This window comes from Mesoplodon densirostris, chromosome 7 (genome assembly GCF_025265405.1).
Source record: "Mesoplodon densirostris isolate mMesDen1 chromosome 7, mMesDen1 primary haplotype, whole genome shotgun sequence".
Taxonomy (NCBI): Eukaryota; Metazoa; Chordata; class Mammalia; order Artiodactyla; family Ziphiidae; genus Mesoplodon; species Mesoplodon densirostris.
The window spans coordinates 63,410,000-63,428,409 of record NC_082667.1 but is presented as its reverse complement, the minus strand read 5'-3'; the positions used below and the strand labels follow the sequence as shown (position 1 = coordinate 63,428,409).

The following is an 18,410-nucleotide window of genomic DNA, read 5'->3' as shown; positions in this document are numbered from 1 at the left end:
TAGGGCACCCCGGGAGTCTGTGTTTTTAAAATGAATCTCAGATTACTCTGATGCACAGTCAGACCCAGGAACCACTGATGGTGGTGAAGGCAGAATTCAAAAAGTTTCGAGAACTGAAGGGCATGCCTCCCAGCTCCATATTATACAGGAGATGTGGGAGTGGGGAGGGCGCAGGAACAGATCTCCTGTTGCATCATCACACAGGCCTCCCTAAGACAGGGCAGAGACAACCAAGGCCTCCCATGTGGGCTGCCTTGGGAGGTCGCTGAGGAGCTGAGATAAAAGAGGGCAGAGCCTCCTGTAAGACGGGCTTCAAAGGCAGCCCAGACCTGTGAGAAAGACGACGAAAGAAACCAAGGGCAATGGAAAGGGCTCTCTCTCTCAGCTCTGTTCAGCCAAGAAGAGAAGCTAGGAAGGAAGGACTCACTGCTGGAGAAAGGGGTGCAACATCAGAACAGGACACAGAGGAAACAGAAATGCCTGAGGTCGGTTCTGCGCCTGTAGTCTCTGAGAAGAATAACCCTGGTTACAGGGGTGGGGGATGGAAATCTCAGGCGAGGAGCAGCAGATGGCTGATGACCCAGCTGCCCTAAAACAGCACAGAGGTAGCACACCCGAGCAGGAAGACCCCAGGCTGTGAGTCAGACCGACTCGGGCCAAACCCTCTCTCTTTAGGCCCTCAGAACCTCAGTTTTATTGTTTCTAAATAAAGAATAACAATTCCTGCCCCTGGCCTAGCACACGAGGACAGAACTAAACAGAGGCACAGAGGATTATCCCTTGCCCAGGGTCTGGACTGACAGCAGTAAGCACAGCATCAGTCCCTGGAGCGAGGTGTGCGCGGGGCAGACCCCATCTACAACATCAGCCTCCGGCATGGTCCAGGGCACGACGTAGAGCACACAGTGAGGACCAAGTGCGCATCCTAAGGTGACAAAATAGGAACTTCAAGGGCTTGTGACCTGTGCACATGAGAAGATGGTAACTCGGAGAGGGACTGAGGGACTCCAGTTCTAGAGCTGTGAGGAGCAGGGGAGACTGACTCATTCCACGGACTCCACAGCGAGAGCCGATCCGCGGATGCTCCTTCTAGGGAGGCCCAGAGGTGGGTCTAACAGAGCTGGAAAAGAACACAGGGGGTGTCTTACAATGTCATGAGCTCTCAGTCACAGAAAGCAAGGGCCAGACACCCATGTGAGGGGACACTACAGAAGGATCCTTGCACCTGAGGCTGAGTGTGCTCCTGGGTCTTTTGTTTGTTTGTTTTGATTATTTATTTATTTATCTTTGGCTGCGTTGGGTCTTCGTTGCTGCGCGCGGGCTTTCTCTAGTTGCGGCGAGTGGGGGCTACTCTTCGTTGCAGTGCACGGGCTTCTCGTTGCAGTGCATGGGCTTCTCATTGCAGTGGCTTCTCTTGTTGCGGAGCACAGGCTCTAGGCGCGTGAGCCTCAGCAGTCATGGCTCGTGGGCTCAGTAGTTGTGGCTCGCGGGCTCTAGAGCGCAGGCTCAGTAGTTGTGGCGCACGGGCTTAGTTGCTCCACGGCACGTGGGATCTTCCCGGACCAGGGCTCGGACCCATGTCCCCTCCATTGGCAGGCGGATTCTTAACCACTGTGCCACCAGGGAAGTGCTCCTGGGTTTTTTTATTTTTTTATTTTATTTTATTTATTTATTTATTTTTTCTTTTTGCGGTATGCGGGCCTCTCACTGTTGTGGCCTCTCCCGTTGCGGAGCACAGGCTCCGGATGCGCAGGCCCAGCGGCCATGGCTCACGGGCCCAGCCGCTCCGCGGCATATGGGATCCTCCCAGACCGGGGCACGAACCCGTATCCCCTGCATCGGCAGGCGGACTCTTAACCACTGCGCCACCAGGGAGGCCCTCCTGGGTTTTTTTTAATCATGACTTATCGGCGCAGAAAGGATGAGAGCTGTCATATTCCTCTACTTGTGTGCTGAGATCATAATATCTCCTTTCCCAGAGATCAGATCTACTTTGCCTTGTCAAAGAGGAATTATCAGAGCCTATAAGATGGAGGAGATAAGAAATCCTATCCCACAGATAATAGAGATGAAAGCACAGGACCCAGCTGGGTGCACATAAAAAGAACACAGGAGAGGAAGTTTCATCATTCCTGTCACCCTGCTACCCCTTACAGTTAACATATCGTAAGGTTACCAGAGCTGTAACTTGCTAAGTGAAAAGATTCTGGCAAACAGCACAACCTCACATAGACGAAAGGGACATGCGGTTAATGTACCTTGGGTTCTACCACTGGGGAGAGCTGGTTCCCACCGACGCACTATGGGATGGCAAGGAGGATTTCAGTTGTGTGGAGAAAAGGAGAACTGCGTTAGTCACAACAGCAACTCAGGGCCACCTGCCGGCCTGAACCTGCCAGGCTCATCCCTCCCTCCCCGTCTTTATGTCAGATCATCACCATCCGTGGAGGAAACACAGGTCACTGTCCGACCTCATGGACAGATGTCCCCGGGTAGCTGCCAGCTATCTGATTGGGGGAGCGAGAGGCACGTGATTGTGGGAGCAAAGCCACTGCCAGCTCCATCCTTCCTGGTTTTCTACTGTATACCAGGGAGTCTGGCGTACTGCTGGACATCAAGGGATCTATGCGGCAAGGTCACTGAAGGTTGTCTATAGGGCAGGACCCCTGCATCTTCAGTGACCTTGCTGCTCAAGAGCCTGTGACCCTCCCCTTCAGCACGGGGGTTACCCACCTGGTCAGGGGCCACAAAGCCCTCCTCATGCCTTTCTAGACTCTTTAAAAAGCTTCCTCTCCAATCTACTTTATCCCATAACCCACCCCTGGGGTCTCCTTTATCCACATTATGTCCTCATTCAAAATCTGTGCAACACTCCCAAGTGCCCTGGAGAAACGGGGCCCGGATTCGAGATGCCCTCTGGCTCCATCTGACTCGTGGCTCTGACCTAACCTCCTCCTACTCTGCACCATTTCCCCAAACCTGCCCGTGCCCACCTCAGCGTCTTCTCTCACCAACTCTAGGTAGCGTGTCCTGACTTGCCCTGCCTCTAGGATGCCTTGGGCCACACCGCACCTGAACATTTTCTCAAAATGTTCCTGTAATTCCTGCCTGCCCAGCAAACTTGATAAAAGCTTCCACGAGGTAGGGACAGCACCCAGCCTGTGTATCCCAGCACAGTGCTGGGCACAAAGAAGTAACTCAGACATCTTTATGGATAGACTGATGGGCTGACCTTATCCACGGATTCACTTCTCAGGTCTTCGAGACTACAGGAGAGTTTTTTCTGAGCCCTGGAAAAACACAAAAGAAAGTCAATAAGGAAACAGTAACTGGAGAAGGAGGTACGTGGTATCATTCGCGCAGAGGACACTTCAAATGCTTAACTGGTAATCTATCTTGGGCTTAGGGTCAAGGGCAGGAAAAAAACAAAACAAAACACCCTCTCATCATAACCATTACACATAAGATGAGAATGGCCCACTTTGGGGATGGCCTGGTCTGACAATGTCTTGGTGAGGGCATGAGAGCATCACTGAAATCCAAATCAAAAGTCCTTGGCATTCCTCAAAAAACCTGAATACACTCAATTCAGTGGCATCGGTGGGAGCTGGCTGTTGTGTGGTCATAAAAGAAGGCCAATGTCTGTGGAGTCAAAAGCCATACTGCCTTGTCTGTGAGTCTGACAGTAATCCAGCGAGGGAGGTGGTGCCACCTTGGAGTGGAGATGAGCACATCAGCCACAGCTCCAAAGCATCACCTGCTAGGATCCTTCAACCCTCTGCTCTGTCTCTGGATGCCCTGAGGAGTCTGCTCAGAGGATTTGCTTTCTCCGGGACTATTCTGCAGAGAAGGGCACCAACTGGATAGAGAAGAGGCAACAGGGTCACCTTGTGTCAAGTCTCCTTGGCAGTGATATTTCTCAGTTCATATGAATAAATCAGCATCTGTTAGTACATTAGTCTCTTGTGAGTCTGGTCAGTGTGAGTCACTCAGTGCTGACTTCCGAGTGAACTCATCAACCAAATTTCTTCTTCTGCAAAACTAAGGACTGGCCAGTTGCCCTCCTTGACACTGCCGTTTTCCCCTGAGGCTAAAGGCTCAGGGAACAATGGCTTTCTGGAAAATGGGGTTCAGAGTGCACAGGCTTCAGACCTCTGAAGACTCAGTGCCCTTCTGGGGAAGCTCCCACCACGCTTGTGGCTGTATTCCCCAGATACCTTGGCTGAAAGGCAGCCTGCTCTCGGCAGTAAAGCTCCAGATCCCCATAACTTGGAAATGTGTTCTAAAGAGCTGATGTAGGGAACTAGAAATAGGTTCATTTTCGAGGGAATCAGCCAGGTGGCAGCGAAGTGACCCCACAGGCCAGCCTGTGATAAGCTCATTGCTATGTGAAGCTTCCCCAAAGCAACTGGACCAATTTCCCTGTGAGGAGAAATGGTCCTCCCTGGAGAATGTGGACTGTCACAGGGCTAGATTCCCTGAGAGCAGGAAGGATGTTCCAGAGGGGCTGACGAGAATGACAGGCACACCTCACAAGCTGCTCTGGAGAACCACTAGGGGGCGCAGGTGAGGTGCAGCCACCTCTTCTCTGAGGCCCCAACCCCTGGCCAAGGCTTTTCTCAGTGACAACGACCAGGACCTTCAGCCTGTGGGAAGGGAAGGCCCTCTGTGGCCAGGGCAGGTAGGCATGGTTCATGACTGCTCCACCATTTTGGCCCTTGTGACCACTGCTGGGGCCAAAAGGGAGGGCAGGTGTGCTCAGGACATGGTGGCTGTGCTCACTGCCACGTCTGGAGCCCCGAGAGGGGCCTGAGAGCACAGTGGCTCCACGGAGGTGCTTGGGCCTCCTACCTGGTTTCCAGTGATTTCTGCGGTAGCGGGGGTGGTCCCACCGTGGGAGAGCTACCTCTTGGAGATACCTGCACCGGAAACGGAAGAGTCACTGGACAGATACTGTTTGGAGACTACCCACCATCCTTTCCCCTTTTTTGGACAATTCCTCTTGGGGAGTTACATCTCCACCCCTGGGTACAGCCATGATGGCTACATCAATTCCAATGCCTTGCTTTTTTAGGATGCCAAAAAGGAAGACATATTGGACAAGATCAGGTGCGTTCAGGGTGGTATGGCTGTAGACAAGGAGGAAGGTATACTGAACAACCTTGGCCAACTTGACTCTCCTTCCAGGGCCTAAGTTCACATTCCAGCAGTAGAGTCCTGACAAGTCAGTCCTGAGACCTGAATCCCTGCTGCCCCTGCCTTTTCTGAGCTTGGTTCTTCAGCTTTTCCTTTCATTCAGTGAGCCACTGCACACCCTCTTAAAAACATTCCTTGTTGGCAGAGGTCAGCTGGAGTCGATTTCTGCTGGCAATGAGCAACTCTGTAATTCATATAGTCAATCAACAAACACAAGCAACATCTATCTACTGCCTGCCAGGCCCTGTGCTGGGTGTGGGGCAAGCACTGCCCACATCAGGGAGTCGGGTAAGTTAATTAAGATGAAAGAGCAATGCAACATGTCCCTCTGATACCAATACCTATAATATAATATGGGGATAGAGGGGAGGGAGAGGATCCTTCTTGTCGGTGGGAAGGTTAGGAAAGCTTCAGAGGGGAGAACACTTGAGCTGAATCTTGAGAAATGAGAATGAGCTTAGCAAGGAGGCCAGAAAGGCAAGAGTACCAAGGGTGGAATGAACGTGAGCTAATCTGGTGGTAGATAAGGACGCAATTTGATGTCTTTCCTGTCTGCAAGGGCTGCCTCTATTCTCTAGATCCCAGTATCTTTTTGGTCTACCATAGAAAGAACCCTGGCATCATAGTACGTAAGTTGTTAAAAGCCTGGGCTTTTGTGTTCAAGTCCAAGTTCTGCCGTCTACTTGCTGGGTGACCTAGAGCAGATTACTTACCCTCTCTGAGCCTCAGCTGCAACACAATAAAAGAAGAATCCCAAAGGGGTCATGAGGAGTAAATGAGGTGAGTCATGTGCAGTGCTCATCACAGGGACCACCCAGAGGTACTGGGTATCAGTTACTGCTATCGTTGCCAGCAATCTGGGATGCTTGCTCTGACTACATCACTAGGCCACCGGGTGACACTTTTGCTCCTCCCTTAATTGAAAGGATTGAGTTGGACTGCTAAGATCCTTTTTCATTGTGACTGTTCTGGAGTTTCACGAACCTTTTGGATCCTGGGCTGAAACCCCTTCTTCATCTGAGATTTGTATCTATGAGTTAATTTGCCTACATGTATCTAGACTTAAGTCCAGAGAGGTTCATAGAACTGGATCAAATTTTAAACAAGAAAAAAGGAAATCTGTATGCTGGTTATAGGGGCGGCATGTTGTCTGTGAAATAGGAATGTATCACTTCAAAAGTTCAGCTATCCCTGCAAATGAGCAAGATGCATTCATTCATTCATTAAACAAATATTTGTTGAATCCTACTGGGTATCAGGCATCACTGCAGATCCTGGAGAGACAGTGGTAAATAAAACAAGAACACCTTTGGTCTAGGCTTATAGTCCAGAGAGGAAAGGCAAAAATAAACAAGGAAACCAGTTAAAAAAGAAAATTCCTATCCTGGGAAGTCCAGTATCCACTATGCTGTCCCTCCCAACCGGAACACAGGCCCTGACTGCTCCCCAGCCTCAGTGCTCTTCCCAAGGCCTCGGGGGCTAACTCCATTGCTTTAATTTTTTCTACCTGTCAAGATTTACACCTGAGACATACCCGACTGGTACCTGACTAGATCCTCCCCCAGGCCCAGGGTAAGCTCCTGGGGCCTGCTGAAACCCCACATCATGACTGGAAACACAGTACCTCTGGTTTAAAAAGTTCTTCAGGGCCTTTATTTGCAGTGTTCCAGTTTCTGAAACCTCCCTCCAGTTCTTCCTCATTGATTGAGAGAGTTCTTTCCGAAGGTCCTGGAAGCATTAAGGCAGAAGAGATAATTACTACCACGTGACTTGTTTAGAAACCTCTAATTGTACCACAGAATCCTAACGTTGTTTCTCCTTCATTAAGGAGGACAAAGAGGAACTTCCCTGGTGGCTCAGTGGTTAGGAATCCACCTGCCAATGCAGAGGACACGGGTTCGAGCCCTGGTCCAGGAAGATCCCACATGCCGCAGAGCAACTAAGTCCGTGCGCCACAACTACTGAGCCTGCGCTCTAGAGCCCGTGAGCCACAACTACTGAAGCCTGTGTGCCTAGAGCCCATGCTCTGCAACAAGAGAAGCCACTGCAATAAGAAGCCCGCGTACCACAACGAAGAGTAGCCCCCGCTCGCCACAACTAGAGAAAGCCCATGCGCAACGAAGACCCAACGCAACCAAAAAAAAAAAAAAAGGACAAAGAAACACATAAAGGGACATTAAAAGTGTGATTCAGAAGATTCTTCAGGGCAACACAAACAGCTCTCACTGCCCTGTGACTTCCTATGGGAATCCAGGTCCCCAGCAACTCAAAGAAGGCTCCCCAAGTGTCCTGGTGTCTGTTGGGGAAGCTTTTAGATTTTCCAGGAGGTGGGCAAGCTCTAATCCTCAACGAGGGTATTAAGTTGCCTTTGGATCCAGGTTTGACTGCACTCATTGCCTCTAAGGGGTGTCCTGGGCAGATGCATAGATCTTCCAAGGGTAGGGATTGCCAATGGCTCGAATTGAAGGCTGTCTTTCCTTGGCGATCTGGATGGTCCCTGGAAGTTCTGGCCTGACTGCCATTTGACACAATTTCTGGAAAGCAACAGATGCCAGTTTCCCACCACCCAGGGCAGTCTAACCAGCTCCGTTCTCCAGCAGAGCATTTTTCCAAATGAAGATGAGGCCTCTTCTGGCAGGTCTGCCCCTGGATTTAACACAGTAGAGATGGAATATCTGGGGGAGAAAATGGCAAGCTCCCCCTTGCTCTTACCTTGAGCCGCCATCACGATCTCCTTCACCCTTCGGTACTGGTTTAACAGCCCAGTAAGCTCCTCTATCCGACGGTCCTGTCACAGGACAAGACAGATTTCTCTGTAAACACCACCACTGGCACCTGGTGATTTCATCCGGGGGCCCTGGCTATGTTCTGGGCACACTGAGAAGAAATGCTATGTGGAACCCATAGAATATTCCAAAGGGAAACACAGTGTCCAGGCCCTGGGTTCTCAGTGGTCTACCTCCTGAGCAGCTGTAAGCACTCCTGCCTCTACCTGAAGGCTATGAGTCCAATCTCTAGTCATAAAACAATCCCTGTTTGATACAGCCTTCGAGGGGCTCAAACATTTCCCGAAGCAGGAAACTCATTGTCTCCGTACCCTCCTGACATAGCCATTGAAATCCGCCTCCTGGTCTGAGTATTGTCCTCTGGAGCTACGTGAAAAAAAAAAAAAAAAAGACTAAAATAAAGCTGTCGTATTTCTCTCAAAACTCTCACTTGCTCCGTAGGAGGCTGAGATTCCTTACACAACAGAGGAAATTCCCAGAGGAGATCATTTCTTTCAGCAAAGGCTGGAGACTTGGGAGGCCACACAGATTTCAGAGTTAGATAAACTTGGGTATGACCCTGGCTCTGCTGTCTACTGTTACCTGACCTTGGGCAAACCTACATTAGCACTTTGAGTATGTTTCCTCGTCTGTAAAATGCAGGGTTGTGATCCTTAGAGCTGATGTTTTTGCCAGATAGGTACTCTCTAGTTATGGAGGTGGCTATTTTATGATTATGCATCACCAGTTACGATGCTATCACCAGATCATGAACGTGGGAGATTGGTGAACCGTTCTTCTTGAATTTTGCTAGTGTCTGAGCAGCAGCTATGATATTGGCAGTAACCTCAGTGGTATTTTTTTCCCTACACCTGCATGAACAGGCATGGCTTATTCTGCCTTTGGGAGATGCCATTTAGGCAAAGCTCCCAGGCATCAAAGCCAAAAACAGATGGCTGAGCCATGTGTCTAGGAGGCAGAGGCCATTCTCCTGACACCTCCCTGAGTCAGTGGTCTGATGGGCACAGCCCTGTCCAAAATATCAGAGACTAATAGGACCAAACAGAACCAGGAATGTCAGCAGGGAAAGGGCAGGGCCATTCCATGGCCATCTTACCTTATCTTCATTGGCAACAAGCAAAGTTTCCATCCCCATTTTCAGACGTTGGATTTCTTGGTCTAAAAGAATTTAGGTATAGGAAGAATTATTTACGTAAATGCAGACAACTATTCCCACCTGCTAAGATGCTAAGACTTTCCATATGAATAAGTTACATGTCCCTACTTCTTTAAAGAGCCCATGCTGGTGTCTGGCATAGAGTCAGTCTCATTACATATTTGTTGGACTATTAAACGAATGAACCTACTATTTTATCTTCTCTTTATAGACATTTGTGGGGAAAAAACAAAATGCCATTTATTCAAGGGTGACAGAGGAACCCCCAAATCTTTCACAACTGACATCCCACAAGGAAACAGACATTTATCCTTTATAACTTGAGTAGGCATGTACCTGGGCTGCTAACTAGTTTTAGAGAGAATCACACTGTCCCATGGATTGTAGCAGAGGAGAATTTAAAATGAGAGAAAAAAAAAAGGAAGTCTGTAGCTGAACAGAGACAGGGAAAGAATGATTATGGAAAAAAGAGTCACATACTTGGCTCAATTTAGAAGGTCACAGTCGGAATTGACTAACAGTATTTAGCTGCATCTATAAATACATTAAAACAAACTCTACTGTTAAGGAAAACAATCTTAGTTCATCATAAGCCTACAGAATTTCTCTATGGGCCAAGGGACCTTTGTCAGTCTGTGGTGGACAACACATTGCCTTCTCTCACTTTGGACCCAAGAAACTCTCTCGAATTCTTCCCAAACTAGTCTGGAGAGCCAGATCAAAGGCCAAAGCCTAAAGGAGCTGGGGGTCTTTCTGCCAAATATGTGGAGATCTAAGAATGAACACATAGCTAGTTTTTCCAAACAAAGCCCTATACCCACCCCCAAATTGGGTACTACAGAGAATAGGGATGTCTATGTAAGAAAAATGCAGGAGACAAGGGGACAAAAATATGTATAGTCACCCCATCTCCTTTTGGGATGCTTGCTACATCCGACAAGAATAGGAAGAATGGATTTATGGACTTTGTGTAAATAGTTGTAGGGATTCATCTTCAGAGGAAGGTACCGAGCGCTGCTCATTGTCTTAGGCTCTTGGCAGCTAAAGATCAACTTGGCAACCCAGTTTGTGGAGGGGAGGGCAGCAAGCTCCAGATGAAGACTGGCAAACCTTGATGCCTTGCGCAGGCCCCACCCTGAGCAAGGCCCCAAGGATCAGCTCCAGGAGGTGCCCGGCGATGGAATGGGGCGGGGCCTGGAAGGCAAGGCCTGTGGGGAAGCAAGGCCTGCAGGGGGAAGCCTGCCTGGCCCAGAAGTCAGGGCCTGGGGAGCTCTCTATGCAAGTTTAGCATCACAGACAGTCTAGAGTATCTCAGGGGTCTCCAGCCTCCACATTAGGCCGCGTAAAGTAGGTGACATACTCAGTGGCTTGAGAAGACAATGAGAAAGGCTGGCGGAGGGATGAGCATATGGGTCACTAATTTCCTCCTCCCACCTAAGCCACTGTTTCAGGGCTTGCACAGCTTCCCCACCCCAGCCAGGGATCTAAGCTAAGCGGTGCCAGAGGCCCAGCTGCAACTCTGTAGTGGGGCTAATTCACAGGGCTATGTGACCTCCTCCAGCACTGCTCTGCAGCCTGGGGGGCCAGAGGAGAAGCTGGAGGGTGTGTGATTTTGTATATAAGGCAAATAGCTGTAAATATCAAATACGCATTAAGAATATTTGAGGATTTAGCCTCTATTTTTAATCAGCAAGACTTGAACTCCTCAGGGACCATTCACCATCCTTTCACTTATTCAATAAATATTTCTTAGCAGCCATGGGCTGAATGCCGTATGAAGCTCTGTGGATATGGTCTCAAATAAGAGAGACACAGTCACTGCCCCAGAAGGAGGATGACAGTCTATACAAGACCTCACAAAATACAACACTGATCAATTACAATAAGTACTATGAAAGAAAAAAAGAATGCTGAGTTTGAGAAAAATGGGGGCACCTAGTTGAGGTAGGGTGGCCAGGAAAGGTCTTCCTGAGAGGTAACATTTAAGTTGAGATCCAAAGGAGGAGAAATAACGAATTTGTTTCTGTAACCTCAGGCTCTTACGTTGAGTATCAGGCAGGGATCCATTCAATGACTGAATGAATTGCTAAAGCCTCTTCTTTGGTGATGACACAAAGACAAGTCCTTTCAATTAAGGGACAGAGTAAAAGCTCCAGAGGTAGCTGCACAGAGAGCTTCAATGGTCAGAGTGCATCTGAGAAAAGCCTTCAGAGCTGAGTCCTCCGAACAGGGGAGGGGTTCATGGTAATGATTCCACAATAGAGCTGGGCTTTATAGGCTCACGCATGCACACACGAACACACATACACACACACGTACGTGCACATTGCATGCCTCCTCACACAGCAGTACACACACCCAGAGACACACATGCCCACTTATAAGAGAGGGCCCAGGGCCAAAAGGCAAACTGCATTCTGTCACAGTCAGGCCAGTTACCTTTCTCTGCATGGTCATTGTGCAGAGCTGCAGTCCGGGAGAGCTGACTGTGCAGACGCTCAATTTCTGCATCCTTCAGGGCTACCTGCTCTTGCAGCTGGGCTACCTCAGCCTGGAAGAGAAAAAGCCATCCTACCAGCTCAGATGGACCATGACAAAGTACCTCAAGTCAGAGCCCAGGGCCAGTGGGTCCGAGGACACATTTAGGAAGTTAGGAGCAAAGCTGCCAGAGGTGAGCAGTGAGAGGTGTTCACTGCCCTCGCCACAAGGTGGAGCTCTGCGGAATGAATGCACTCTTCCTGGCCATTGAGGACGTGCCCGTGGCCCCGGCCATCCACCTGCTCTTTCTCCTGCATCCTCCTGCCTGACCAGGCTCTTTCCCTCCCATGCCTTCTGCAGCCAAAATAAGACAGAGGCCTGAGGAGGTGGGAACGTGCTCAGTGGGAGGGCCACCCTTGGTCCCAAGATGGACATTCTCTTTCTGGACATGGTCTACCTTCTACCAAGATATTCCACAGTAGCATGTACGTAAACCATTGTAACAGGCATGTTCATCTTTCATTTTTCCACCCCATACAGGAAATACAGTGGAAATCAAGTCGCTGCGAGTAGACAATGAGTGAGCCGAGAGTTCCCTCCCTCAAACTCTCCCACCCTGAAGGCATAGCCACTGCCTCTGCCCAACCTCAGACATCTAGCTCCTTTACCCAAATGAAATTACATACAAGCATTACATACAGCATTCAGGTGTGCTGAGTGGACGTACTTTTGTAAATCAAGCATACAAGTACAACACAGGCGCATACACACATTCATATGGGCAGCAGTACTGGGTGGTTCCCAAGTCTCTACTAGGTATAGCAGATTAAACTTCACACATAACAGCAAGCCAGGTGGTCCCTGTGTTCCCATACTGATTAGAAGATCAGAACTAGGTAGGTTCCATCCTGAGAGGCACAGTGGCTTTGGAGTTAAACTTGGATTCTCTTATGTCCTAGTTGGGTAAGTGGTTTAACATTTCTGAGTCTTGGTTCATCTATAAAACCAGGAAAATAGCATTTAGCACACGGGGCTGCAGTAAGGAGTAAACATGGTAAAGGTTATGAACAATTGAGTCTCATGCTCAGTAGATAGTAAGTCCTCAATAAATGCCACTTCTGTTGCTGCTCTCATCCTATTCCTTCCCTTATGGATAACTAGCTAGTTCTCTGAGCATCAAACCAGACTAAGAGGGGCTTCCCTGGTGGCGCAGTGGTTAAGAGTCCGCCTGCCAATGTAGGGGACATGGGTTCGATCTCTGGTCCAGGAGGATCCCACATGCCACAGAGCAACTAAGACCGTGTGCCACAACTACTGAGCCTGCACTCTGGAGCCCGTGAGCCATAACTACTGAAGCCCGTGTGCCACAACTGCTGAGCCCGTGTGCCAGAACTACTGAAGCCCGTCTGCCTACAGCCTGTGCTCCGCAACAAGAGAAGCCACCACAGTGAGAAGCCTGCCACCACAATGAAGATGGCCCCCATTGCTGCAACTAGAGAAAGCCCGCGCGCAGCAACAAAGACCCAACTCAGCCAAAAATAAATAAATAAATATATAAATAAATTAAATAAAATCTATGAAAAAGAAAACAAAACAAAACAGACTAAGAAAGGGGGTGAGAACTAACTCCCAGCCAGTCAACGGCACACACAGCAAAAGCTTCTACTCTGGGCACCCTCTCCCCATGTGGTAGCCCAATCAGGCCCCACCTTTATTCTGCAAGGTTATGGTATGGGCTTGTCCTATCCCGAGGTCATTTTTGAACAAGTCAAGTAATCAAATGAGCACTGGTCCTATTGGTGGCCCTTCCACCAAACAGGCCCGCGTTCAGCTTCAGGACACACAGGCTGAGAGCCTACTCTCCATCGGCCCCATATGCTCACTGCATTCTTCCATCAACCCTCACTCAAGCCTCACAGGAAACCATGGGATGAAGCAGTACCCCTGCATGTCACCGGGGAGAAAACAGGAGTAGGGAAGGATTCGACTCCCAAGTCACAGAACTATTCAGCGACCAGGCCAGGACGTGAACCCTGCCTGCTCCAAAGCCACGGCTCCACCCAGCCTGGGCTGTCTGCTGCTGAGTTAACAGCACAGATGAGGGCTCCTCTTATGGGGAGAGGGCTCCCTGAGCCCACCTCAAGGGGTTCTGGACAAACCTTCCCTAACATCCCCCAAATGGGCCCATGTTAAAACAAAGACGTGGCAAAGGAGTGGGTTTCCTTACCCCAAGTCCCTACAGAGCACTGTCCCTTCTCTTGGTTTCCACCCACAGAGGACAGGGAGCTGGGTCCAGCTGCACCAAGTGGCTTGCAGAGACTCGCGGCCATGGGCAGCTTTGCGCAGCTAACCCAGGGCCTTGGAGCCCATGGGCTTAGATTGATGGTGACAGTGGCTTCTGAAAATATTAGCCTTGGGACTCAATCCAAATGCCTCTCATATCTACAAGGGCCAGAATATTCTTGGAAGATATTCTCTTAACTTTTCTTGCACCTTCCACACCCATTTCTCCCCTTCCTTGTAGACAGGGTGAGAGCTGGTCTCTGATAGGAATCCGGATGCCTGATTCTTGTCTGCGGGCCCCACAGTGGACACCAGTGAGGAGAGGCTACCAAGGCAGAGGCTAGGCTCTTCTTCTCTGAGGCCTGCCTCTGGGTGAAGTCACTTATTTACAACTCTACAGACCAAGTGGCTGGGCCCAACCTCCCATGTGCCAATTTTCACAGAATAAGCCAGAAATGACAGGTGCTCTCTTATGCTTAGAAAGGTATCTCTCCCTAAGCTGGGAAGTCTACAATAGCCCAGAGGCCGTGCACCTGACCATGGGAAAAGTATGCTACTGCCATGGCCACTGAGGCTGGAGCTGTGTGGTGAGAGGTCTGGGACAAAGCCGGGCAGACTGGCGCCAGGCAGAGATGGGGGCTCTGCTTCCCTGAAGGTGCTGGGCCTTATTAAACCCAGGGACCCTGCCCTACCGCTGCTGCACTGAAAGACAAAGCACATTGACGGACTGAGAAGGTTTACACAGAAAATGGAAGAACTTTCAAAAACAAGGCAGATTTCAACTGCAGGGAATTAGGATGACAGAGGGAAAAGAGCATGAGTTTTGGAATGACACAGATCCGGATCAGAACCTCACCTTGGCCACTCTGAGCCTCAGTTTCCTTACCAGGAAAACGAGGATAATAAATCAATAGACCTCACTGGGTTATTTTATGGACCAAATGAGAAAATGTGTACAAAGGGCTTGACACATTCTGGCACACAGGAGGGTCTCCAGACGTGGTGGTTATTAAATAACCCATAGCATCTCAAAGGTCTACATGCCAAGGCAAAGTGCTTAGGTGATTTAAACGAGTTGTTTGGTTTTATAATAGAAGGTGGAGTGTACAACTTCAAAGGTTTCACCAAGACAGGACTCGCTTAAGGGCATCATGGGGATGGAAGGTTCTGAGCTTTTAGAGAAACAGTGCTCCTAGAACTGGGGGTTGTGAAGCACAGTGCACACAAGGGGACACGTAGATAAGAACAGAGCAGTAGATGATCAAGCAGATTGTCTAGTGCTGGAGCTGACTAGCTGTAAGATCTTGGGAAAGTTGCCTAACTACTCTGTACCTCAGTTTCCTCATCTGTAAAATAGTTAAGAAAATTACATTTATGCAATAGAATATTATATAGACATCAACATCATGTTCAGAGTTTTCTTTTAAAAACATGGTATAAAATTGTGCATAAATTATCAACATCAAAAATTAAGAGAGACCCCCCAAAAGAGAAATGCCTGGAAAGAAATATTAATAGTGGTAGCTCCTGGGCAGTATATGAATGATTTTTATTCCTTTAAATTTTTGTGGTTTAGAATTATCTATAATGGTTATTATTGTTTTTAGAATCATTTAAAGGTATAGAAAAAATAAAACTGAAAGTACAAACTAGATGTTAAGAAAACTCTAAGAAGTAAAGATGAAAATGCCTACAGGACCATCTGGTAACACCTGTGGGTGGCGCTGCAGAGCTCTCAGTGGAAATGCAGGCGTGCACCCACCCACCAGAGGGAGCCTGGCCAGCTCCTCAGGCAGGAAGACTGCTTCAGGGTTTTAAAGCTTCCCGCCCCCAACCCCAGAGCGTCCCTCCTCTGCCTGCATGGAAGTCTAACTGTATATGTGAAATTTCCTAATGCTTAAGTGACAGCTAATTCGATGTTTTAAAGTACAACGTTCTGGCCAAAACAATAAATGTGTGGGCTGAATCCATTCCAACTATTAGAGGAAATGGAGGAAACTATTAGAGGAAACAAAGGAGGGAGGGATAAAATTTATTCACGAAAGAATGTATCGCGGGTGTCCTTTAAATAGCAAGCTCCCCAGTTCAATAGAAACCTGATTTGGTTAAAAAAATATTACAAGTATATATTTTTAGGAATTGCTAAAAATAAAGCATGCCTCTTTTGAGAAACTGATTATTAGAGGGACTGCTAAATTTAAAATGATGCAGCCAAGACGATGTTGGCATTCATCTGCCCTAGGACTCATCACTCACTCGTAGAGGCCCTGCTTGGCCCAGTGTCAGCCTTGTGGGGTGGGGGGTGCCATGGGACACAGAGAGAGGAAGGAGACTTGGCGACCTCAGCAGCTCATAATCTCATGGGCTTTCCCCAGGAGAAGAGCCCTCCTGGATTAAATCTGTCTGCTCGCACAATCTGGGCACTGTTGAGTGTACACACAGTGGGATCGATTCCCATTCCTCAGCCTTAGGCTACGGCACACCCCAGATCCTCCCCACTGGGCCTCAAAGCCTCTCCATAAACATCAGAACTGCCTTTTACCTTGGTGGCCTTCAGTTTCCATTCATACTGGTTCCGTTCATTTTCCAACTCTTCCACCTTGATTTTGAGGTGCCGGAGCTCCTGCAGTAACTCCTAGAGGGGTGAGGAAGAAAGACAGAGTTCTGATGGTTAAAGAGGAGGATGCTCCTGGAATCTACAACCCTGGGTAAGCACATGCACAGTGGATACCAAGGCAGGAGCGACCGCATCAGGCTCCACGCTGTGGCTGGCTCCAATCTTTAAACACGGTCCTTGTTTCAGGAAAAGCTATGCGCTCATTACAAAACAAAGGCCAGGGAGTTCCAGACAAAAGGAAGAAAAAACTTTCTTCTTCTTTTCAGAACTTGTTCTCCCTGCTCCTTTCTGACATGTGTATTCCCCACAGGGTGTGCCCAAATCATGCACGTATGTGTAGGGGGAAGGACAGGTAGGATTTGGGAGCAAGAGAAACAAGAGATGCAGAAATGAGGCAGCTTGTTACAGACAAAGTAGCAGGAAGCAGGCTAATTGGGAGCGTCTGTCTGTGCTGGGGGACGAGGAACCCAGGGGAGGAGGTCAGTGTTCCTGCAAGGCTTCACAGAGGAAGTGACAGCCAGCCAGGAGGATAGAAACAATACGCTAAAAGGACAAATGTTGGGCTCCCCTGGTGGCGCAGTGGTTGAGAGTCCGCCTGCCGATGCAGGGAACACGGGTTCGTGCCCCGGTCCGGGAAGATCCCACATGCTGCAGAGCGGCTGGGCCCGTGAGCCATAGCCGCTGAGCCTGTGCGTCCGGAGCCTGTGCTCCGCAACGGGAGAGGCCACAACAGTGAGAGGCCCGCGTACGGCAAAAAAAAAAAAAAAAAAAAAAAGACAAATGCTAAGCGTGAAATGCAGACGCGAGTCTGGGTGTTCCAGTTCAGAGGAGGAGTTGGCTTGAAGAAAGGAGGGAGGGAGGAGGCGTCCAGGGAGAGGGCAGACAGCCTGCTGGGCTGGAGCAGAGGACGGGCAGCATTCAGTGGGAAACGAGACCGGGAAGATAAGGTGGGGCCTTACTGTAAAGGCTTTTGGATGAGAATATGAGGAGATCTGATGCCATTCTTTAGACAGTAGGGAGCCTCTGAAGGTTGCTGAGTGGGGAAGTGACATTTAAACAACTTGCCGATGGTGGAGCTGGAAATCAGGGCTGTATCTTCTGACCCCAGCGCCCCTGCTTTCTAAAGTACCCCTTTTAGTATAGACACCGCTGAGCACCCTTATCCCAAACCTAGGTTCCTTTAATGGACAAATGGTCCTGCTGACTGGTTTCTACCAGAAAAATTAGCATAAAAGTGAGTACTTCCGTAGACCTTCTGAACTCCAGATTTACATAACAAACTTCCCACAACATCTCCACATGGATGGCACAGAGGCATCTTACGACTGTCATGACCCAAGTGTAACCCTTAATTCCCCCTCGTAGACATCCCTGTCTCCCTAAATGGCGTCTCCATCCTGTGCCAGAAACCTGGGCTCCATCCTTGGCACCTCCTTCTGTCTTCCCCCCACATACGTAACATCCCCAAGCCTTCTAAATTCTACGTTCAAGGAAATCACCTGAATCTCTCTTTTATCTCAACTCTACCATCACTAGCAGTTACTGCTGAGAGCCTGGACAGCCTCTCCACTGGTTGGTCTTCTGTCAACTTGCCCTTCTTGAAGCCATCGACCCCCATGGCATCCAGGGGAACAATACAATTAAAGCACAAATCTGATCCTGGCCCTTCCCTGCTCCTCAAAGTTCACGAACTTTAACCCACGGCCAGTACAGCCCGGCCTAAACCAGCACCCTGCCTGCCTCCTGGACTACCGTCTCTCCCCAGCTATGCTCCAGCCATGCTGGATACTTTTTAGTTCCTCTTTCTGACTTGGGCCCTCACACACGCCTCTCCCTCTGTCTGGAACTTTCTGCCAGGGTAACCCCTGCCCATCCTTCAGGCCGCCGTGAGCAA

The 18,410-nt window shown here is 49.2% G+C and overlaps 1 protein-coding gene across 9 annotated transcripts in view; it reads right to left on the bottom strand.

The window, feature by feature from the left end:
- Positions 1-18,410, bottom strand: part of LOC132493189 (synaptotagmin-9) — a 391,713-nt gene that overhangs the window by 21,592 nt on the left and 351,711 nt on the right. For 5 of the 9 annotated variants that reach the window (XM_060103488.1, XM_060103490.1, XM_060103493.1 and 2 more), the window contains 9 exons: positions 16,442-16,534; positions 11,578-11,689; positions 9,079-9,140; positions 7,909-7,984; positions 6,821-6,924; positions 4,852-4,919; positions 3,758-3,859; positions 3,233-3,290; positions 2,259-2,300 (listed from right to left, as the gene is read on the bottom strand). In XM_060103488.1, coding sequence (XP_059959471.1) covers positions 2,259-2,300; positions 3,233-3,290; positions 3,758-3,859; positions 4,852-4,919; positions 6,821-6,924; positions 7,909-7,984; positions 9,079-9,140; positions 11,578-11,689; positions 16,442-16,534 — 717 coding nt within the window. The remainder of the gene's footprint in view (positions 1-2,258; positions 2,301-3,232; positions 3,291-3,757; positions 3,860-4,851; positions 4,920-6,820; positions 6,925-7,908; positions 7,985-9,078; positions 9,141-11,577; positions 11,690-16,441; positions 16,535-18,410) is intronic. The other 4 variants (XM_060103491.1, XM_060103497.1, XM_060103489.1 and 1 more) reach the window with 3 other exon arrangements.